At 49.1% G+C, this 23350-nt stretch overlaps 2 protein-coding genes across 11 annotated transcripts in view; one reads left to right on the plus strand and one right to left on the minus strand.

Annotated features, from left to right (window-relative positions):
- Positions 1–23350, minus strand: part of Tcf20 (transcription factor 20) — a gene marked incomplete at its 5' end in the record, with an annotated part of 150508 nt that overhangs the window by 76945 nt on the left and 50213 nt on the right. For 2 of the 5 annotated variants that reach the window (NM_001130574.2, NM_001439828.1), the window contains 1 exon segment: positions 20964–21111. 5 annotated transcript variants of the gene reach the window in all.
- LOC134479801 (uncharacterized) lies at positions 4353–14850 on the plus strand. 6 transcript variants are annotated; one of them, XM_087559847.1, is made up of 4 exons: positions 4353–8086; positions 10306–10367; positions 10700–10839; positions 11591–14850. In XM_087559847.1, the coding sequence occupies exons 1-2, from the start codon at positions 7689–7691 to the stop codon at positions 10310–10312; spliced, it is 405 nt and encodes a 134-aa protein (XP_087415973.1). In that variant the 5' UTR covers positions 4353–7688; the 3' UTR covers positions 10313–10367; positions 10700–10839; positions 11591–14850. The 6 variants fall into 6 exon arrangements, 3 of the variants coding, with proteins under 3 accessions (XP_087415973.1, XP_087415974.1, XP_087415976.1); XM_087559848.1 differs by having other exon boundaries at positions 14261–14850; XM_087559850.1 differs by having other exon boundaries at positions 14363–14850.

Raw genomic sequence — 23350 nt, forward strand, 5'->3', positions numbered from 1 at the left:
CACTCCGTAGACCAACCAGCATGGCCTCAAACTTGCAGAGATCTAAGTGCCATTGCTGTCCACTGTCGCCATGCCATTGCCTCCTCCTCCTCCTCTTCCGCCACCGCCACCGCCACCACCACCGCCACCACCAGCCTAGAATCTAGCTTAATTCCTAAATTGTTTTCAGATATAATTTACTTATAAAATTACTTATAAACACAGGATCTATTCTTGAGATACAGATATATTTATATTTCCAGAATAAAGGTTCTCAAACTATGAGTTTCAACCCCTTTGGGAGTTGCATATCAGATATCCTACATATTATAACAGTAGCAAAATTATAGTTATGTAGTAGAAATGAAAATAACATCATGATTGGGGGTCACCACAACATGAAACATTAAAAGGGTTACAGCATTAGGAAGGTTAAGAACCACTGCTCTAAAAAACTTATGTCCCCCTCCTAGTCAATCCTCATCTACCTAAAGTGTCAGGGAGGGGTATCAAAGCCAAACATTATAAGAAAGACTCATAATCCAAGCATTTGGGAGGTGGTAGGAGAAAGAGCAGAAGTTGGCCACATAACTAACAAGTTTGAGGCCACCATGGACTACATGAAACCTGCCTATGAACAAAACAAAAAGAATTACCAATCCAATTCCTAACATCATGGTTTACTTTGGCTTATAAATAAATGGTCCATTTTCTAACTTTCACTCAGCGTTTTGTGAGACCTCATCTTTATTACAGTACCACAGTACCAGTGGTCTGTTCCTTTTTATTGTTCAGCAGCCTTCCATTAAATGTAAATACTAGTTTGTTTATCTTGCTGATGGACAGAAACCTGGACCATTTCCAGGATATGATTTTTAAGAGAATAACTGTTATAAGCATTCTTGCATATAGCTTAGTTGCAGAAATTTTTCTTTCTTCTGAATAAATACCTAAAAATGAAACTGCATGGTCACAAGATATACATGTTCAACTTTCTAAGAATTTCTTTTAAGTTTTCCAAAAATGGTTACATCATTTTACACATTCACCAACAGGATAGCAGACTCCTAGATATACTGTTTAAAAAACTCTGCCTATGCTATAACCAAACTAGCATTCTGCATACACACTTCTACTTCTTTAAGAACTTACAGATGCACACCAAAAACAGGTTTTCTTATTTCACTTTCATACTGCTTAACTTCTGGTACTTCATTCCACAAACATCAGGAAGGATGAGAAAAGGCTAGGGTAGTCAGTGTTCTGGCTGGAGGAAATAGCATTTTCAAGGAACTGAATAATGAGAGTTGCTGAAGAAAGCTAGAGTCGAGACAAGCAGTCAGAGATATAGGTGGAGAAAGACAGAAGGGGTCAGGTTTCTCTTTAGGGTGCTATAGGAAACAAAATATTCTAATTAGGAAAGGGGTGATTCTTAAGTTCTGGCTAAGATGGAGGAGAGGCAGATGAGAATAGAAATAGGCCAATGTTCCACCGAGTGTGAGCATGGCACTGGGGCAGTGGGGACAGGATGAAAGACATATCATTACAAGACTTATATTTTGGGGTTGGACAGATGACTCTACAGTTGACAGCACTGGCTGCTCTTCCAGGGGATCTGGGTTAGATTCTCAGAACCCACATGGAGCTTACAATGGCAATCTCAGCCAGCACACGTGTGGTACACAGACATACATGCAGGGGGGGAAAAAAGCACCCATAAAACAAAATTAAAATTAAAAACAATTTTTAAAAAGAAAGTTATATAACAAATAGTACTGTCAGTAACTCAGTGATGAATTATAAGAGAATGATACAACCATGACTTGAGAAACTGGAAAGGTAGTGATACCACTGAGAGGAGGGAGATGTATGGAAAAGTTAATCCAAATAATGAAGCAGAATGATTATACCTTTTTATTTTCATGCACTGGGGATAGTGAGTGTGGATAGGGACTAGCCAGAAGAACTATAGGGAGATCATTCATGGTGCCTGCTAAAGGCTTCAGTAAGGAGTAATGTCTGACTGTTTCTAATTGTCTTAATAAAAACTGCAGATACCTAAGTGTAGTGAATTATGCCTATACGTGTAGCACTCCAGAGAACCATCATTAAGTTCAAGAACAACCTAGGAAACAAGAGACTCTGTTTCCAAAACCAAAACCAGGGGCTGGGGATTTAGCTCAGTGGTAGAGCGCTTACCTAGGAAGCGCAAGGCCCGGGGTTCGGTCCCCAGCTCCAAAAAAATAAATAAATAAATAAATAAATAAATAAATAAATAAATAAATAAATAAAAACCAAAATCAAAAGGAAAAAAAAAAGAAGGCAGAAAACATCCACTGGTGTGTTTACATTTAAAGTTTCAGATTGAGGTGGTGAACACAAGTGACTTCTGTATGTCTTGCTAGGGTATTGTTTCAAAAACAGAGGGTCCCAACTGAGTGGAACTGAGCTAGAAGGATGTTGAGCAGCAAAGGCAGCTATAAGAGGATCTGGCAAAGTCCAAGCTAGTCCAAGCTAGTCCAAGCTAGGAGGCTCAACTTCTTTCCCAGCTAACTGGTATCTAAACTGCCTTTTGCTTCCCTTTTCATCCATGACTACAGAATTTCAGAGCCAGAAGAAAACTCCCCCAAAAAAACAAGCAATGGGGGCTGGAGAGATGGCTCAACAGTTAAGCAGACCAACTGCTCTTCCTTAGGACCTAAGTTGGCTCCCACATTAGGCATCTCACAACCTCAACTCCAGCTCTAGGGGATTCAACACCCTCTTTTAGCCTCTGCAGGCACCTACACCAAATACAAACTAGATTAAGAAAGAATAATCTGTTTTAACCCAACGACTTTACAGCTCAGGAAAAACTGAAAGAATGGTGATTTACACAGATAGTCAAGGTGGGAGCCTGCTCTTTGCCAGCCAGGCAAAGTGTGTGCCATGTAAGCCTGATCATGAATCTGATCTCTAGTACCCACATAAAAGCTGGGCATATAGCTGTTCTCCACAAAGATGTGTGCATGTGCACCTGTGTACATGTGCATATGGCATAATGTATTCCAATTTTTAAAAATCACCAGGGTGTGGTCATGCGTGCCTTTTATGCCAGCACTCAAGAGACAGAGGCAGGAGGAATTTTGTGAGTTCTGGCAGCCTAGTCTATTAAATAGAATTCAATCACTACAAGACTAGGCCTAAAACAAACAGAAACCCTATGAAATTCCAATCTGGAGAAACATTGTATCAATATGAAGCAGTATGGACAAAGACTGTTGCTGTTACTTTTCACAAAGGGAAACAATGTTGGCTTCTTAGACCCCACTAACTGGTTTCTTATCCTTATGTCTTGGTCCACAATGTATAACATGGAGAAATGCTTCCTTAGAGTTCAGTTACAATAAGGCATTTTTAGATGTGGGGATAACTTTTGATATTATCTCTACACTTCAGTTACAGGACTGCCCTGGTTTCACTTCTATGACTAAAAGTATAAACTATTATTTAGGAAGCCTGAAAAATAGTCACTGTGCCTGGTAAAAGTAGGGATTCTTCTTGAGTGCAATAGTACACGTCTGACCCTAGAACTTAGGAGGTGGAAATAGGAGGATCAGGGGTTTAGGGTCATCCTCTCAGCTACATAGTGAGAATCAGCCAGCCAAGTTGGGGAGGGAGGCCAAGGCCTTCCTGAGAAGAGTGGGGCACTACATCCCTAGGGGTATTTCCTTGATTACAACATGGCTGGCCACATAAGTAAGAAACAGGTTCTGTGTGTTATTTTGTAAGTATGGGATAAAGCACATTTGTTACAGAAAGTCTATGTTTAATGGTGGTAGCAGACTATGAGAAGGGAACATCATTTCCTAGCAATGGCCTTGGGTATTTTTTCCAGATGTTCAAGGCCGAAGTAAATTACTTAGCATTTTTTACTTGCCCTAAAGATTAAATCTGTCTACCCAGCTGAGAGAAATGTCTACAAAACAGGGGCCATCTTGAAACCACTCTAAAGCAGTATTCTAAGTTATTATCATATTGAGTGCCTTTTCTTTCTTTTCCAGATAGGCCTGCTTACTACGTAGCTCAAGCTAGATTTTTTTTTTTTAAAGATTTATTTATTATATATAAGTCACTGTCTTCGGACACACCAGAAGAGGGCATCTGATCTCATTACAGATGGTTGTGAGCCACCATGTGGTTGCTGGGATTTGAACTCGGGACCTCTGGAAGAGCAGTCAGTGCTCGTAACCGCTGAGCCATCTCTCCAGCCCTCAAGCTAGATTTAAACTCACAATCCTGCTGTCTCATGAGACAAGCACCAACACATCCACCTATTTTTTTTTATTCTCTTTGTAGCTATTACTACACGACATTCTTATTTATTTACTGTTTATGGCATGTTTTCAGAGTGGCCCATTCTCTATCTGGCCTACCATTTCATCTTCTACGTTTTAGCATAGCCCATGAACATCTATTAATGCAAATGACAAGACATATAGAAGAGGATTTTAATCAACATTTAGGGATGTTATATTCAAACAAAGAAACTATCTCCATATTGTGCTGATAGTCAAGTGTCCCAATCCTACAGAAGAACTTTTATAGTACGGGGTAGTTTCCCTAGTAGCTAGTATGCTCTCATTCTTTTGTTGGTTTGTGTTTGTTTGTTTGTTTGTAGGCAGGATCTCACTATTCAGCCTTTGCCAGCCTGCTGGAACTCTATGTAGACCAGGCTAGCCTCAAAGTCATAGAGACCTGCCTACTTCTGAAAGTGCTGAGATTAAAAGCATATGCCACCACTCCCAATTCTATGTTCTTAAATTCATAAAGAATCACCAAATAAGGCCACAGTTATATCAACAACTCCTATTTCATAGCACATCTTCCTGCTAGTCTTGTGCATTACCTCAAAGTAAGCATGGCCCTAATATAGGAAACACTGAATTTTATTTGTCATCATGAGAAACTTCACCTATACTGTGAGTACCATGGTCATGACAAAAATTCTTGAGAAGCTTGGGGCTATAGCTCAGTAGCAGAGTATCTACCTGCCTAGCACGACTGAGACTCTGCTCTCAATCCCCAGTATCACCTCCACAGGACTTTCAAGGGCCTAAAACTAAAAATACTACCCTCAAGAGGAAGTAATGTTTAAGGCATCCTGGGAAAAGTTCTGTTTTTCATAAATTTATGCCAACAAAGTCTCTTTTGGTCAAAATGAAAGCAATCACGACATGGTTCCTAAACACTGCAAACCAGTAACACAGGCACACAACAAGAAAGACAACCTTTTATGACTTGTGCACTTTCAGTTGTTTTCAGCTCAAGACAAAATGACAAAACTAGATAAGAAAGAGAAACTCTTAAAATTAAATTTTAGGGATTCCAGCAAAACTGGCCAAGCATGAACAAACTGAAAGTTAAGAAAATTCCCAAGGGTCACAGAAACCACTTCCCAGTATTTCACCCAGGTCCGGACTTCATACTCACCAGCTGTGTGGTTGCTTGTTGTGGTTTTGTTTTAAGAGTCAGTGAAGCAGAATGACAGCAGAAAGCTAAGTATTTCAGGGCCACTCACACTAACTGCTCTGCACCTTGAGCAGACCCTGAGTTAAAAGGAACCTGGTAATGAGTTTTACGGTCTAGGAGAGGAGAGTTATAACCAAGTCCCACTTCCCACTAGCTTATGTACTGAGGAGAAGGAATGATGAACTCTCAGGTCCACTGAGAAGACATTTTAGGACAGTTGAGAATTCTTAGGCTCATGGATTTATTTTATTTATATGAGTACACTATAGCTATCTCCAGACACATCAGAAGAAGGCATCGATCCCATTACACATGGTTGTGAGCCACCATGTGGTTGCTGGGAATTGAACTCAGGACCTCTAGAATAGTAGTGCTCTTAACCACTGAGCCATCTCTTCCAGCCCCATTGTTTTTGTTTTTAATGCAAATGTTAGAATCCTTTCCTATCTCTAAGAGAAAGTTAGAACTTAATAAAGACAAGTATGAAGAGAGGGTCATAATTCAAGTCCTAATAGAATTTCATATTTTAGAAAATTCCAAAAATGACTATACTCATTCGTATAGTCTTAGTGTCTCCTTATGTGACAGGCCTGATGCTAAGAAAAAGAAAACCTTCTTCTAACACATACACAAAATAGACATTATGAGCCCATCCCCCCATCCATGTTAAGACCATTTTAAACTATACAGACCAAATTTTTAAAAAATGATCCAAGAAAAACATAATGGCTATGTTTTATGGGGAATTGAGCTGTTAACCCCAGATGAATAAAATCAGGAGGCAGGACGATCACTGGAAGTTCAAGGCCATTCAGAACTACATAGCCAAAAATAAAAGAGGCACAGGAGATCACATTAAATATATATCCCTCAAATATTACAATACTAAAAGTCTTAGACAAAAAGAACAAAATCCGAGTTGGTCTAGGGGTATTTACTATTCAAAAGCATATGGCCCAGGGCCCTCACACACCAAAAAATAGGTAAAACTAATTGGGGTTCTTCAGCATCTGCCAGAAAATACCCTACCACTAGGATTAAACCGCAGATGCAAATATTTACTGCATCCTGAGGTGGATATTAATTCTACTAGCCTACTACATCGCACAGCTAATTCTACTTTATCCCTACTCCAAGACCGAAGTTAGAAATTTCAAGTTAGCCAAGAGTCACCTAAAAGATCTTGAAATTATATCCCTTCCCAGCATGGAAAGGGCCAACAAAAACGGACCCAATCAGGGTTGGGGATTTAGCTCAGTGGTAGAGCGCTTGCCTAGCAAGCACAACGCCCTGGGTTCGGTCCCCAGCTCAAAAAAAATAAAATAAAATAAAATAAAATAAAACAAAAAACCAAAAAACAAACAAACAAACAAAAAAAAAAAACCGGACCCAATCATCTCATCCATATTTCTCAATTAGTCAGAAAACTCTTATCACAAAGAAAAAAATATAATGTGCATTCAACATAGGCTAGACAGCTATTAATAGTGTGTGTTTTCTCTTCAGAAGCACAGAAAAGCACTGGGAATTGAGCAAAAACTATCTTGACCAAGTTACTTTTCAATCCAGTGAGGAACATCTTAAACATTTCTCAGAAAAGTTCCTATGGTCAAAATGAGAGTACAAAACAGGAATGGAAGAACCACCAAACCAAACTCAAATAAACCTTCGAAATGCCTGGCCTGCAAAGGAGTCTTTAGCAGAAGTGTAATTGAGGCATGAGACGGTAGTAGGTAACTTGCCCAGGGCTACAGTTTATTTGGTGGCCAATCTGGAGGTGCATTCCAGGCCTCCTAGATCGGAATTTAGTGCAGTTTCCCCAGCCACCAATGCCACCCCGTGTAAACCTTTTATAAAACTCTTCACCAAGGCTGTTAGCATAAGGGTCCAATTATCATTCAAAGATCAGCCTGTTAGATAATAGCTCAAAAATTCCATCCATTTTATAGCATTTACAAGAGTCATCTAATCTCTGGAGGGAGAACGCAGAGCTCGGGTAGAAGCCCCCAATTCTGATTCGTCCCCAAAGGAATTGAACACAGGCAGGCAAGCAACACTGGTGTCCGCACCCACAAACCGTAGAGGAATCTACCGTCCCCCAACACTAAATTCCACTCCCATCCTGGCGCACTCAAGACATCCCACCTCCCGCCGCAGGCCGGATAGCAAACTCTTCTTTAAACCACTTTTCCGTAAGAATGGGGAAGAGAGACTCAGAGCCTCGCCTTCCCAACCCTACCCGCGAGAAGAGCTCCTTCGTGGACTCCGCCGGACCCCACACCCTGCCCTGCTCACCACGGCGGGGGAGGGGAGAGCGCCCCACACAGGAAGTGCATCCTGCGCCCCTAGCTCGCGCCCCGCCGCCGGGTACCTGCCCTGGACCGCCGGCAGGCGAGCGGCAGCCGCATCCACATGGCCTCAGGTGTTCGCGCGGCTGCTCCGCCGGCCCCAGCCAGCCCCTCCCCGGCCCGCTCCAAGCCCGGCCCTCCACCACCCGTGCCTCACTCCCAGCCCGCAGCCAAGAGGCCAGCAACGCCGGTCCCCGCCGAGCTGCCAAGAACGTAGACCCCTCAGCACCTCAGGCCGCAACGACCAGGTATCTCCGCCCGCCGCCCGAGAGTCTCCGGCCCGCTCTGCCTTGACGCCCGTCCTGGCGGTTGACCCCGGAGCAGCCCACGCCGGTCCCCTCAGCCCCCTCGGCGACTCCCAAGGCTCAGCACTCGCAGGGCGGGCCGGGCCACGACCTGTGCTCTCAGCAGCCAGGATGAGCGGTGCGGCTGGGTCCCGGCCCCTCGGGCTGCCCTTTTCCCTCAGACCGAGCGGCGGTTACCTGCAGGAGCCCCCCGGCCCGTCCCTCGGCCTCCGCCGGCACTGGGAGGGGAGGGGGCGGCGGCGCGGCGCGGGGTGGGGGTGGGGGTGCCTCCACCGCCTCCAGCGCGGACGCCCAGGCCGACGGCGGGGCGGGCCGGGGCCGCGGCCCCTAGAGGCTCGCTCCGGCCCGCGCGCTCGCTTGCTCACTCCCCGCTCCGGCGCGCTTCAGGGAGGACTCCCCCGGCTGAGGCCGTGGCCGCCTCGCTGGGGCCGAAGGCGGCTCGGCTCCGGGTTTTTTCTCTCCATTCTCCCAACACACAGGAAATAACAGAGCGTCAGGTGACGGCGCGCAGCCAATGAGGCGGCTCCGGGCCCCGGCGCGCGGGCGGGCGGGAGGGCGCGCGGCGGGGCGGGGCGGGCGCAGGGGGCGGGGCCGGGGGCGGGGTGGCGCGCGTGCCCACCCGCGTGTGGCAGCGTCGAGAGGCACAGCGACGAGACCCCACTCAGCGGTCCCGTACCACGCGCCCAGTGCTACCTCCATTCCTCCGCTTGAGGATACCCTGTGAGGTGCCCTCAAAGCAACTTTCTTGGGAGTTGGTGGCGCAGAACCTTCTACTGGGATTTCTGGAGTTCTCCCAGAGCCTGCAAATTCGAAGTCGCGCCTTTGGCAGCCTGTGAAGCCCGTGGCAATTTGTACAGTTAGTTGAGCCGTCACCAGGGTGGCGCCTGCTTTCTTAACGTCCGCCGGGCCCAGGTGGGTCACACCAGGCCAGCCTAGTGTGTGTGCATGCTGTCCCTGCCCATAATGCCTACTGGGTGTTCCTGAATGAACAACAACAGTCTCTGAGCATCAGTTTCCTCCGTTTATAAAAGCAAATAAGCCAACCTACCTCACTTGTAAAAAAGACTCTCATGCCAATAGTCTGCAATGGCGCTGAGATTCTGCACTCCTGGATGGCAGGCCCAGAACTGAAGTAAGAGATTTCCAGGGCCATGCCTCAGGCTCTAACCAGCCTTCCCTTGTCTCCTGGATATCTTCACAGAGCAGAAAGCTAAATTTCTTTTTCCTCAAGAAAATCTCCTACAAACATCTCATAGATCAGTGGTTCTCAACCTTCCTAATGCTTGACCCTTTAATTTAGTTCCTTATGTTGCGGTGACCCCCAACCATAAAACCATTAAATTGCTACTTCATAACTGTAATTTTGCTATTGTTATAAATTGTACTGTGTTTTCTGGTGGCCTCCCCTGTCAAAGGGCCATTCACCACCAAGCTGTCTCAACCCATAGGTTGAGAGCCCATAGGTTGCCTTAGATGGTGGTTCCATGTGCCCAACCCCTGCTATGCAATGTGAAAAAGGATAGGGTGAGTTTGGAATATTTACACTCTGCTTCTGGCACACCTAGAGACCTCTCTACTTTGGACCTCAGTTTCCCATCGATACAAGAGGAGAAGAGTTTGGATTAGGTGTCCCTAAAACTACCGACTCTAAATTAGGCCTGCATCTGGCCTAGATATTGTGGGGTATGTGGTACCCCCTCCTAAAGCAACCCAACTTGAGAGGAGATTGGGATCAAACGTGCTTTGGGTGAAAGGTGAGATGCTGACAGGAGTCAGTTGTGGTTCATCTGGGGTCCAGATTTCAGATATTTGGGGTCTACAGATCCCTGTGACCTAGCTTTTACCTTTCATTCTACCTAGCCAGAGCAATTCATGCTTCCCTTAGCCTCAGGCCACCCACAGAGGGTCTGGCTTCCCAGGCAGGGCCTGAAGAGGTTCTAGGGACCCTGACAGGATGATGTGGTGTCCTGTACCTTCTCACCAAGTTGGAGGCTGATTCCAATTCGGGTCAGGACTATTCCTGGAGATTTGATTCCCCCCACACCTCTTTGACAACAGGCAAAGTGCCAAGCCCTTCCGGTGCAGAGCTGAATAGGCTGCCAGGCCCTGCCCTCTAGCTGTTCCCATTGTTCTAACTGTGAGTTTCGTTTTCAAATTCTCAGGCACTAGGCTTTTAAGAGACCAAAGCCTGGCTTCAGCTAGTGTCAGGACTGCAGAGAGAAAGGTAGGAGGGACTGAAAACTGACCTAAAGTTTTCTACACTTGAGACACACACACACACACACACACACACACACACACACACACACACACACGGGGTTGGGGGGATATTTGCCTTCTTGAAAACTGTGTTGAGGACAGCCCCAGTAGCAGCTTCATAAGACAGTTCATGAAGAGAAGGGACACCATTTCCTCATTCTCCCTCCTTTCCTAGGTCTCACTTTGTCTCAAGGGACAAGAGGGATACAAGAGAGCTCACTAGGAACAGGATGTAGAGAAACACTGCATCCAGTTCCTGCCTCCTTTCCTAAGGTAGCCCCATCCCTATTCTTTTAGCTCCTAACAGAACACTATCCAGGTGACCACCACATGGAAACTTGCCCCATTCTACAGCCAGATCTGCTGGGGTCCGCCCATGTGCCTTTGAAGTATCACAGAGAGGAAACACATTCATTGAAATCATGACCAGCAGACAGGTATTCGTGCTCTTGTGCTGTGTGTGGCCCTGGACACATTTCACCCGAGTGCCATGCCTGACCCCCTAGTGTCACCTCACTTATAGGTACTGTGAGTATCTAAAGAGAGCTGCATGAAGAATTCATGCAGTACCAGACATGCTTAACTAGCACCACCGTGCATGACTCCACGCTTGGAGTCCCAGGACTCAGGAGGCTGAAATAAGGGAGTCATTGTAAATTGGAGGTCAATACAACAGCAAAGCGGGTGAAGCTGGGGGGGGGGGGGGGATAAATGGCTGCCCACAGTCTTACAACTCAGGGTAGTTACTTTGTTATGTTTTGAAACAGGGTCTCACATTGTAGCCCTGGCTGGCCTCAAGTCATGATCCTCCTCCCTACTCAGCATCTGGGGTGCTGGGATCACAGCCCCAAAAACACTACACCCAGCTTGCCACAGCCTCTTGTGTCCCTCCCTTGTCTAAAATGTATCCATCTCGGCTTTCCTTCTATACTTTGTAGTCTTTTAAAGAAAACAGAGTAAATGAGCTGTTTCTTTCTCCCATCTCTCCTAACCCAGTCCACTCTAAGATACCTATTGAATGGAATCACTGTGTATCAATTCCAGAGGCAAAGCTAATCCCTTCTCTCTCCCTCTGGCTGGGAGATGGCTTTTGGAAACCCTGTGTCACTCCTTTTATTACAAACTCCTCAGCCCTCCTCCAAGAACCTGGACCACTCTGGGATTACAAATGGAGCCTTCTGCCTCTAGGTCACTGATTCCGGTACCATCTGTCAGCACGGATTGATTGAGGAGACAGGCCCTGCTCAGCAGATCAGTGACTTGAGAGAACTGAGCCGGGGTGTCTGCTTCAGCTGCAGGCTGGTGTCCTTCCCTGTAGCTGACTCTTTTGAACAACAGAACAGCCCTCACCTTTATCCTTCAGCAGACTCTTGCTCTCCTTCCTCTTGGGAGGGGCTGCTGGCTAACAACTCTAACAAACCAAGAGGAAAGCCTAGATTCCTCACTCACAAGCCCCGGGCTTCACCTCTACTCCTGCAGGAGGCACTAACAAAAGCCTGTGGTTGACAGAGGGGAAACTACCCTGACACCATGCTGTGCCTGTCCCAAGCCAGGTGATTTCCCCAGGCAAAGGATAGAGGTGTTGAGCATGCTTAGGCACACAGCCATGGCTTGAAGCTCTGGGCATGCCTTCATCCCACAGGATCACCTGCAGTCTTTGAGGCTGGAAGCCTCAACAGTTCTTTCTCAAGCAGGGTGAAGGAAGGCTATCAGGCTCGGATGGGCACACCCAAGACTGTAAATGGAGGGAACTACTGCCCCTGCTATGCACAAGAGACCTGTGCCCAGAGCAGTAGAAAGAGATGATGAAGATGGGGCCCTGCGGGTCCTTATATCCTGTGAAGGGTTTGATAGGACTGCTGCAGTCTCACAGTGGCCTCTGCTCACCAGATTGCCCTTCCACTCTACCCTAACATGATCAAAGTCATGGTTCCCACTGGTCCCACTGGGCTGTTTGTCTTTTTTTTTTTTTTTTTTTTTTTTCTTTTTTCTTTTTTGGTTACTGGACATTCCCACCTCCGTCTGGTGTCTGGTACACTATGCGAGAAAAGACAACATATTTATAAAAATTACATATCGCCGATTATGAGACAGCCCAGAGAATACCAGGAAATGGGCAGACTTCCCCTTACCACCCTAATTAATGTTCAAGAGAACCTGATGAGATTGATACTGATGTCACACCCCACTTTACAAATGCAGCCTCTGAGATGCAGGGGAATTTAAAGTAACTTGTCCTAAGTCATTAAGCTTGAAAAAGGCATAGCTGGGATTATCCTAGGTCCCCAGTGTCCTTACTTTTGACTGTCCCAACTTCCTAGTGCTCAGAGACTACTGGGAAAAGGGGCAGACAGCTGGCAGGTCCAAAGTCTCCAGGCGGCCAGGGAAAGAGACCATAGAGAACAAAGAACTCGGCGGCTGCCTCTCTCCATAGTCTACTGCAGCTCTGGAGACTACTGGGGAACTGATACCTAGCAGCATTCATTTTACCACAGAAGAAGGACCCTGAAGGCAGATGGTAGGAGACATCAGCTCTCCACACAGCTTGAAATTCACTGCACCTCTCTCTGGGCTGGAGTCTTCCTGGGCAGCCACTGACATGGAACTACCAACACAGATCACAAAACTGGGGACCAATAAGCTCTCATCAGTGTGTACTCCAGCAAACCACTTACTGACTTAGGTCTTGACTTTTTTATCTGTAAATTGGGATTTGGGCCATGGGAAGCAAGTGCTCTACCTGCTTCCTAGGAATGGGGGTCCCTTCCCTGGGTGATGCTTTTCACATCTCACTAAAAGCCTGTGAGGTACCAGTCATGATACTAGGCAGAAATGAGCACACAGAGGAGTGAGTGACTAGTTCCAAGTGAGGCAGCCAACAGAAGGCAGAGCTGGGACTGGTACCCAGCCTTCTGGCTCCAGAGCTTCCACCAAGTCACTCAGTGCTCAAGGTTAACGATGAACGATCTGACTGTAGCACTAAGGGAGACACAGTCTGAACATTAACTCACTTAATCCTCACAGCAAACCTGTGAAGCAGATACTGCTCTTCCATTGGCAGATAAGGAAACTGAGGCACAGCAGTTAGAAGGGGTCTGAGCTAAATCCGAGCCAGGCGAGTAGGGCTGCCAAGCCCCTGCATCGCTTCAAACAATGGGAGGTTCCTTTCCATTGGGATTATTTCTGCTTGAAAGCTCAAGACTTTTAGCCACATCATTGTCTGGGCGCCACAGGAAGGCAGTGCCACATGCTGAGGCATGCTGGGAAAAGACTTTGTTCCATCCTGTTTTGTTGACATGCTCTTCATTTGTAAGCCTGAAACCCAAGTTTCCTGCTAAGAATGCAAACGGTGGAGAAAAATGCAGCCATGCTAACGGCCACTGCTTCTAACTGCTTCTGAGCCGCAGTTTCTTTGGCTTAGGACTCTGTATGTGTCACTTCGCCTCAGCCCTCAAGAGGCCAGAGCATCGCTCCAGCTCATGGCTGAAGAGGTCCAAGGCTGCTAGGAAGATGCTCAAAGATACACAACTACTAAGCGGTGGGCCCAGTAGCTGCCCTCAAGCCCGCCCCTTCAAACTAACTAACTATCTCTCTCTCTCTCTCTCTCTCTCTCTCTCTCTCTCTCTCTCTCTCTCACACACACACACACACACACACACACACACACACACACACACACACAGTGGCTGCCTTGCAAGAGGATCCTGGGGCTCTTGTACTGGATGTAATGGTGGCTATGGTTCTGCTCATCCTTCTCCCTCACCTTGTACTAGGGTCCAGGTATAAGGGTTCAGAGCTGGGGGTTACCTTCTCAACGAGAATGGCTCAGAAATAGGGACACTGATGTTTCCCCTCCAGAGACCTGGGAATGGCTGCCCTGCCACCAAACCAATTGTCTCCCAGAAAAAGATACATCATGTGAGAAGCCTCATTACTGCCCTGCATCCATCTCCCTGATAGCTCTCAAGGACAACTGCCAAGCACATGTGTGATGCCTTGGGAACAGAAAGCAGCAAGAGTCATGTATTCTCCAACTCACATCAGCCCTTGACTCCAGCCTCTCTGTGAACCACTTTCATCTCTGCCGCCAACTCACTGCAGTCCCATGAGCACTTGTCCCCGGCTAAACAGTGTGCAGTAGCTGCGGAGTGGCTTCCAAAGTCCCACTCTCCTGGATACGAAGCCCTCTCTTGGCTTAGCTCACAATGCCAACCTCCACTCCCTTGTTTCATTGTCTCTGCCAAACCAAACAAGTTTTGTCCCTCGCCTGGCCTATTCCCAGAGGCAGAGGAGCCTGCCTCTCCGCCTCCACAGAGACTAAGGTATTTCTACCTTGCTTTTTCAGGTCCAACTCAAATGCTGCCTCCTTAATAACCATTCATTCTCTCAACACTGACTGGGTCTTTATCGTATTCCAAGCATTGAATAAAAGGTCCTTGTTGACATGATGTTTGTGGTCCTATGAGGCTTCATGTTGAGTCTGGATGAGTTGCAGGGAGAGGTGCTGCTCATCAAAAGCCCCAAGGCAGGAAGAAGCAAAGAGAGCAGAAAGGGGGAGGAGGCAGGCAGGACAGCGCAAGTCAAAGGAAAGCAGGGGTGCAGCTGCAGCACAGTGCGGGTCACAGGCTTGAGGCTTCAAAGGAAAGCAGGGGTGCAGCTGCAGCATAGTGCGGGTCACGGGCTTCATCCCAAGACAAAAGGAAGAATTCTTAGACGGCACCACAAATCCACCTTTCCAGCTGCCCTGTAGCTGTGCCTTGTTCCACATCCCTCTCTCTGATCTTTTGGGGCGATTTTCACACCCTTTCTCCTAGGCTGAGCTCAAAGGCAGTACTGGCCTCTGACCAAACAGTTTCATCCCTATTAGCTGACCCAGTGCCCAGAACAAGGAACTAACTGTTCAGAAACCTCGGTTGCATGACCTGGGTGACCACATATCCCCTCTAGGAGCAAATCTGCCTAATGGACCTTCCTCTCTCTGCAAGTTACAGAATCCAGAGGTTTCAATGATGCCAAAACTCCAGAAGCCCTTGAGAGCAGAACAAGCTTTATTTGATGTCCATGCCCAGCATCAGCACATGGACTACACAGGATGTACCTTTGGTCATCATGCTAGGGACCAGAAACCAAAATGCAAGTTGTCACAGCTGCTTACAATGCACTACCACGTGAGCAATCCCACAGAGTCAACCTTCTAAGGTGAGATCCACCGAATACTGCCCTGATTTCAGATGAGGAAACTGAGGAAAGGAGGACACCCCTCCCTCCCCGAGTCATGAAAACACAGCCAAGACTAGCACCTGACCTGAGTTCAGACTCCCTGTGGTCCTCCTGCAGGGCTAATAGTCTCTCCAGATATTTCTTTCACAACTGTTTCCAACTGACATATTTCGTCAGGATGTCAGTCACACCAGCAGTGGGAGCCAGCATACCAGTTCTCAGAAGCTCTACCCGGCTGCATCGGAACTGCACACTCAGCTCCCAGGCACCAAGGCAGAGAGGCTTCGGCCTGGCACGCTGCAGGTCCTCAGTCAATACTGAGTGTGAGCAGAGGCACCTGAGCTGACGAGAGAGAACAAAGCAAAGTATGCCTGCAGCTTTCACATGCACTCGCCTGCACTGAAGTACTTCCTGTGCTAACCCACAGCATCCCACTACAGTTCTACGAGCCAGGTCCCACAGGGGTCCTCGCTGACTGTCGGGGTGTATACAGACAGAGGCAAGAGGCGGCATACGTCATTGGCCTGAGGATGCAAGGTAACAGGTGGCTGAGACAGTATTTGCTAAGCAACCCCACGGGTATGAACGTGTACAGGAACACCTTGGGCAAGAGGGAATGAATGTTCCTGAAGAGCCACAGCCATATGAAGCACCCCTTCTTCCCACACACCTGATATCAGTATATCCCTGCACCAAGCATTGGCGGACCTGCACAGTCACCTCATCCCAAGTTTTGTGTCTCCTGAATGTCCTGTCAGTGGTCTCTGGGCCCCCAGCATTGTAATCTACTTCTCTTCTCCTTTGGTAGCAGGTAGGTACGAGAACCTTCAGTGAAGTCCCTGAGCTCCGGGGCCCTCAGTTTTGTGCCCCCAGAGATTTTTATTGTTCACTACAAAGGGCTGCCTGATTCACGACTGCCTCAGTAGCCTCACACAGACAGCTGTCCTGAGGAAGTGAGGTGCCACAACTACCAGCACAGACTCAGTGGAGCTGAGTGGCTGGTTCTAAAGTTTGTGCTGGTGGAAGGAGGTAGTGTTCATGACCTCTGGGGTCCTCCATGACAGTCACCTCCCAGAGCCATCTGTGTCTAGCTCCCAAACCCCACCATACCCACTACCTGGATGGATTCACAAATGTACAGGCCAAGGTGCTAGGCACCACCCCCCATTCTCTTGGAAGGAGGCGAAACCCTTGTCAGACCCTCTGGGCCCCTCCACTAGCCTCCATACAGTGCTAGCGGGGAGTAGTACACTAGCAAGCAAGCCAGGCGTAATGAAAGGGAAGACCGTCCTTTCTAGAAAAACCGGTGGGCAGATGATGCTGCCCGAGGCACAGCCTGCATGGGCGCCATCCAAGAAAACCGGCAACAGGAAAATCAGAGCACTTCAAGGAAGCAGGAGACCTAAGGAGACCTAAGCCCTCCTCCACACAAAGCGGGGCTGAGGTCCAGAATGACGCCATGCCACATTCAGGGCCACTCGGAGTATCAGTGGTTCTACCCTGTGTCCAACCAGTGGCTCATTTGCAGTGGTGGGTGGGCCCTTGCTGATCTCCAGGGCTCACACTCTAGCAGACTACTTCCCTCTGGTCTTGCACACAGTAACCAGAGATGGAGGTTCAGCCCCATCTAGAAAATGCCAAGTCTCTAGAGCTCTTCCCCTGCCCTTTCAGCTCTGGGCTTCTTATCCCTCCACGCTGCTCTAACAGAGTTCAGGGCAGGGAGACACTACTAAGGTAGGCAATCAGGCAATACCAGCCCAGTTTACAGTAAGGGCCATTATAACTCAGCACGATACCAACCCCATTTCATAGCTAGGGAGACTGAGGTTTGGAGGGATTATGCAATCGATACCTAGATATCCTAAGCCTTCACTCTCCTGGGCTGTTCTCTCTTAAAGTTAACAGTCTCCAAGTGCCTGCTAGTCCAGAGAGCACAGCTCTAAGATGGTGGGTGTGAGGAAAGTAAGTCCTGTAACCTTCATCAGAGCCCTTCGAAGTGCTTGTCACTGCTACCCCAGGCACATGACCAGTCTGAATACTACAGAGAGTAAACCCAAGCAGTCTGGCCTTGAGACATAGACCACCTTCTATGCTACCACTTTGGTCAAACCTAGGGCTGAGGAACTAGATAGTCAGACTCTGTGGGAGCTTCAGGTCACCCCTGGGGTCCAGCTTGGAGATGCAGCTCCTGGAATCTGCCTCAAAATTCTCCAAATCACTTCCCTCAGAAACGTTGCCTCCAGCTCTGAATGTAGCCTGTCTGGCCTAGGAATACAACACAGGACCCAGCCTCAACCTCACCCCCACCCCCGATCTTAATCCTTGTGGGAAACAGAAGAGGAATGGAAAGTAAGAAAATTGATACTAGTCTAAATTCAAGTGTAGAGCCATCCACAAATCCCCATACCCCAAGGCAGGTGACAGGTCTGACCTGGCAGGAGCTGGCAAGATTCTGCAGCCATGAACGTATGTGAGGGTGAGTTTCAATGATATATGTATGGGTAGCCAGCAGGGTCTGTCATCGGGTCAACCTTGCTTTGCCTCTAGACTCTGCTCCCACTGTGAAAGAACCAGGTGCCTCTCAGCCTGTTCCCCTTTCCCTAACCTGCCTCTCACCCCGTGTAAGCTCTGTTCCTTTTCCCTTCTCCAGATACATTCTCTTCTGCCTTAGCCTGGCAGGTGTCTACTCACCCTTCAAAGCCTTACGCCACCTCCCCTGTGAAGCCTCTCTTGATTGCCCTGTTGAGTCTAATAAGGTACAAAGGGAGGCTTTGTTCATTTGTTTTGTTTTGAGCTTGTCCCCCAGGTTTCTGGCACCCTTAATAGCCACAACTGCCATTAGCTGAGCACCTACTTTGTACCTCAGTCTAATCCTTAATCCCCGTAACAAGTCTACAGGAAGAGAGCACTGCTCCTAGGCCACTGCCTTTTAAAGCAGCAGCAGTGAGGCTTGCTCAAGGTCAAACACCTGGAGTTTAACATAACAGGGAGGTTACTGTTCCAGCTCCAATCGACCCAAATGGAGGGGGAGGATACCTGGGGGGCTGGGGGATGGCTCTAAGGCAGCTGTAAGTGAACAGGCCATCTGTTGGTCTAGGCAAGGTAAAGATGGCTAGCAGGGACCAGGGATCAGCCTGGGGCTCTTAGCACCCCTGTAGCCTGGGATGGACCCCACACCTCTTTGGGAGAGTTCATCTTCACCCTTTCCTCTTCCACCTGGCCCACAGTTCCACAGAATACCAGGACACTGTAGGCCATCAGGGTGACTAAGCCCCAAGCCCAACGCAGTGCGTTTGGACAGCTGTTCTTCATCCAGCCCCTGCTGCCCCGACTCAGTCCATGTCTTCCCTCATAACCAAGGCTGCAATCCTAGCATAACAAGCACCACTGGGAAAGTTCTCCTTTGGGTGGCTTTGCATCCAGGACAGATGCAGGCAATAGCTGTTTCACCTTCACAGTCCCACTCCATGAGGGGTCTCCAAGCCACTCTGCTACCTTGAGCTCCAGGCACAAGCCTTCCTGCTCAGCTTTGGGTTGAGTCAGGAATTTACAAGGGTTGCCCTAAAAGTCTCTGTGCTCAACACTCTGTGCCAAAAAGGCTAAGAGATAGGCTACCAGCGTGGTCAGAGCGCTAAGCGGGAACGGGACCCAAGCCCTGGAGGAGAAACCGAGTCCAGAGGACTTAACAGGTAAAAAGGAAGTGGGAAAGTCCAGGAATGGGGTCAACTCTTGAGGAAGCAGGGAGAAAGTGGGCACTGTAAGAGCTCCATAATATGACAAACTATCCTTCTGGACATCTTTTCCTGACCCTCACTATAAAGGATTCTTGGCTTAGAGTCTCAGCTCAGAACTCTTGAGCCCCAGTGGGACCTGAGCCTAGTCCTGATAAAACCCATTCCATGCATTCTGAGAGCTGGCTTCAAGCAGAATGATCCCCTATGTCCATGTCATTGTACCTACTGAACTCTGTAGCAGCCCAAAGCCTTGAGCTGTGGCTGCCTCCTGGCCTAGAGAAGGCTCACACTTCCGGCCCTCAAGATCTAGCAAAAGAGGCAAGGCCCAGGACATCTGCCAACATACCCTGGCAGGCCAGGCAAGAACTGAAGCCAGGGGTGGGCGTGGAGTTCACAGTCCCATCATGGTCTTGGTTGGGGGTGTCTCTAGTCACTTTGAGTAAGCAGCTGTGAGCAGAAGCAGCCTTCAGAGCCCTCAGGCATCCAGGTTAAGAAACCAAGTGTGACCCTGGCCTGGGTCAGGGGACCAAAGAGGAAAACTGGTGACCTGGGGCAGACTTGGAGGCAAGGGAGGTGCCTGAACCTCCTATTGAATGAGGAGGGCCTGGAAAACCAGGGAAGAGGGGACTGACTCCTCCCGCCATGCCGGCCTGTCTATCTCCAGCTCTTCACTGTAAAATAAATGGAAGAAGCACACACCAGAAAGAAAAAAGGGAGGAACAAATAAAATCCCAAACCACCACCCACCCGCTCCCTTGGTGGGTGTGGGCCAAGGCCTTGGCCTGGGTCACTTGCCTCTGCTTTTCCCAGGAAACCACTGGTGCCAAATTTGCATTTACCACAAACAGAGACAACACAATGTCATAATCCTTCTCCTGTCACTCTCCCCTCTCTGCCTCCTCCCACCTCAGACACACACGCTAACACAAAATGACGGCTCCCTCGATAGACTGAATGAGCAAAGCTCTGGATCTGCCTCCTAATTGTTGGCGTTTCTCTTCGGCCTGTGCTCTATGCCCATCGCAAAACTCGAGCAGACCACCCACTGCCCCCTCCTTTGTCCCGCATTACCACTGACAAATGGCCTGCTGGAGGTGGAAGAATATGTCAGGAAATAATAGGGGGAATCAGCCCCTGCCCCCTCCTAGAGCTTTCTGCACCACACTGCTGGGGTCCCGGCCACAGAGGGCGGTTGGACCAGAGGGGACAGGGGCAGTAACAAGGATCTGGCCCCTGAGATCCTGACCTGGGGCCTTGCCCTTCACGCCCCTGCTGCTGCGACTGCACTCGGCCAGCAGCCCCGGCCACCCCTCCTCTCGCGGCCGCCCTCCTGGGCACTGCTCTGAGCATCCCCCGCGCTCCCCTCCCTCCATCGCTCTTTATGGCAGTTTCAAAGCTGCAGCCGCCACTCGAGCAGCTGCGGCCTTTGATGGGGACAAGGCAGTGAAGGCCGCCCAGGAGGCCCCTGCCTGGCCTGTCCCTGGCCCGCTGGCCCCTGCACGCCCCCGGGGAGGTTGGGGCCGGCGCGGCGCAGCGCCCAGCGGGCACGCCTCACACGCCAGAGCAAACTTTCGCGACCGTGGGAGAGGCCCCGCGCACGCCGTTACCTTTGCAGCTGCATCCTCCCCTGGCACTTGCCCCAGACCCCCTGACAGCCCACAGCATGCAGGCCGGCAGGAAAACAAACCCCCGCGGAGGGAGGGAGGAAGGGAAAACGAGAAATCGGGAAGAAAACGGAAAGGGGGCAGTTTCTCCTCTCGGTCTCAGCCTCTTCACAGCTCCTCCTGCCCAAGCAAGCAAGTGAAGTCACAGGGCCGGGGCGGTGACATCAGCTGAGCCTCTGACATCACGGCCCCTGCCAGATCACACCTCTGCAGGGTGGAGATGGAGGAGCAGCAGGGAGGAGGAATGGGTGAGAGAGAGGAGTACCAGATCCCTCCTTCGCCCTTAACTGCGGAGAGCTAGTGCCAGTGTTGGAGGGTGGGGGGCGGTAGGGGGAGGGGCGTGTGGCTCATCTCTAAAGAATACGTTTTATCTCTATAGATAGGGGCGATTATGTGTCTATTTATAATTGGCCCCAGAGTGGATGGCTTAAAAAGAGCCAATGCCCACCGTAGGTGGGGAATCAAAGCTTAGAGCAAGGGTGAAGGTAAGAATGCCCACTCACAGTATGCCTACTGTGTACGGTGATTGGCATCTGTACCTGGATGGTGCTCACAAAGGCCAAAGAGGATTCCATTATACCGGGGGAGCTCAGAGAGGGAAGAACCTTCCTGAGGCTGCACAGCCACACTTGGAGCCAGGAGTCACTAAGGAGGTAGAACAGGCTGGCACAGAGGCTGGAGAGCCAGCTGGGCAGCCTTTAGCATCTTGAAACTTCCCAGGCCACTGAGGCCATACCTAGGACACCACACACACTCACACACAGGGCAGGCTTCAGTAGCAGGACAGAGCCGTTCCAAGCCTCCCATTCAGGAATGGCAGCAGAAGGGAGGTTGTCCTGGAACTGTAGCTCTGCCTCTTACTGTCTAGGTAGGAGGACTAGCTCTGAGCAATTAAGCCCCTACTATGTACAGACCTGCTACTGGATACTTCACAGTCCCTCTCTTTAACCCCATGACAATGCCTGAGAGTTAAGTCCCCTGTTTCACATTCAGAAAGGGAGACCAAGGCTCAGGAAGTGGTCCCTCGGGGGTCCAGCCCCTGGTACTGGGAACCACAGTCATGTCTTTGGCTTACAGCGTCCGTCACCCATGAACCTCCTGCTTAAGGGATCCTTAGCTTATTGAGGCCTCCCCTGTCCAAATGTCTACTTCTGCTCCCCTTTGGCAGTAGTCCCAATATAGCCCTGCCGCCCTGATCCATCAACTCCAAAACAGCACCCTACCCTGTACCACAGGGCATCCGGGACTCCTGTTGAGTCAATCTCAGCACACATAGGCATCCGGACTTCTTTGATGATGTTTGGTGACAGCCTACTACGTGCCAGGCCCCAAGCACCAATTATTTCCTCCTTATCTAAAAACTACTTCCATTCCTCCGGATATCTCTCAAATCCTGGAACCCACGTGGCCACTGTACTCTTTGTACCAACACCTCCTCTCCCCCCTCCACCCCGCCAAGGGCATGCACAGTCTGTAAGACCTGACTTGGTGTAGAGTCCACAGCAGGCATTCTATTCAGTACACTTCCAGATAAACCAGCCACCCAGGAAAGATGTGTTTGCAAGTGTCAGCCCAGAAACCTAGAGCACAATTCTTGATTAGGCTCTCTGCCTCTGGCCCTTTGCACCAGCTGCTCTCCCTGCCTGGAACACCCACTCTCCCCACTGCCAGCCCTTTGTTACCCGAGATCTTGACTTAGATATCACTTCCAAAGGAGAGTCTGATCCCAAGACCAACTTAGATGCTGCTTCCCCCTGCTTTTCTGCACTGCATCCTGGAAGGCAGCTAGAAGGGAGAACAGAGGCATCAAGGCAGACTGCTTGGGTTCCTTCCTATCTTAGCATCCCCGGCTCACTGTGAGCAGAGATAAGCCTCTGAGTCCATTTCATCCTATGTGAAGATAGGCACTGTAATAGCAGTGTCCACTGGAGGCTCTCAGTAAGGGCTGACTCCTGGACCTCCGCCTGTTTACCTACCTGTTCTACCCCAATGGGACTCTAATCAAGGATACAGGTCAGTAATGTCCTCTGACCACGGTCAAAATGCCTGCAAACAGTGGACACTTAAGAAATACACACTGGACAGGCATGATAGCCACATCTTTATTTCCAGCACTCAGAAAGCGGAGGCAGACACATATACACAGGGTGAGCTTCAGGAGCAGGACAGAGCAGTTCCAAGCCTTTTGGATCTCTGTGAGTTTGAGGCCAGCCTAGTCTACATATGGAGTTCTAGGACAGCCATGGCTACCTAGCGAGACCCTGCCTCAAAAAAGAAAGGAAAAAAGAATATACACTGAGGAACCTAGGCGAGGATAGCTGAAATCTCGG

The sequence above is a fragment of the Rattus norvegicus genome, chromosome 7 (genome assembly GCF_021556685.1).
Source record: "Rattus norvegicus strain SHRSP/BbbUtx chromosome 7, alternate assembly SHRSP_T2T, whole genome shotgun sequence".
In the NCBI taxonomy this organism is placed as follows: Eukaryota; Metazoa; Chordata; class Mammalia; order Rodentia; family Muridae; genus Rattus; species Rattus norvegicus.

Excerpts from the sequence above, each read along its gene's own strand:
- LOC134479801 (XM_087559847.1), top strand. The coding sequence starts at position 7,689 with ATGGGGAAGAGAGACTCAGAGCCTCGCCTTCCCAACCCTACCCGCGAG.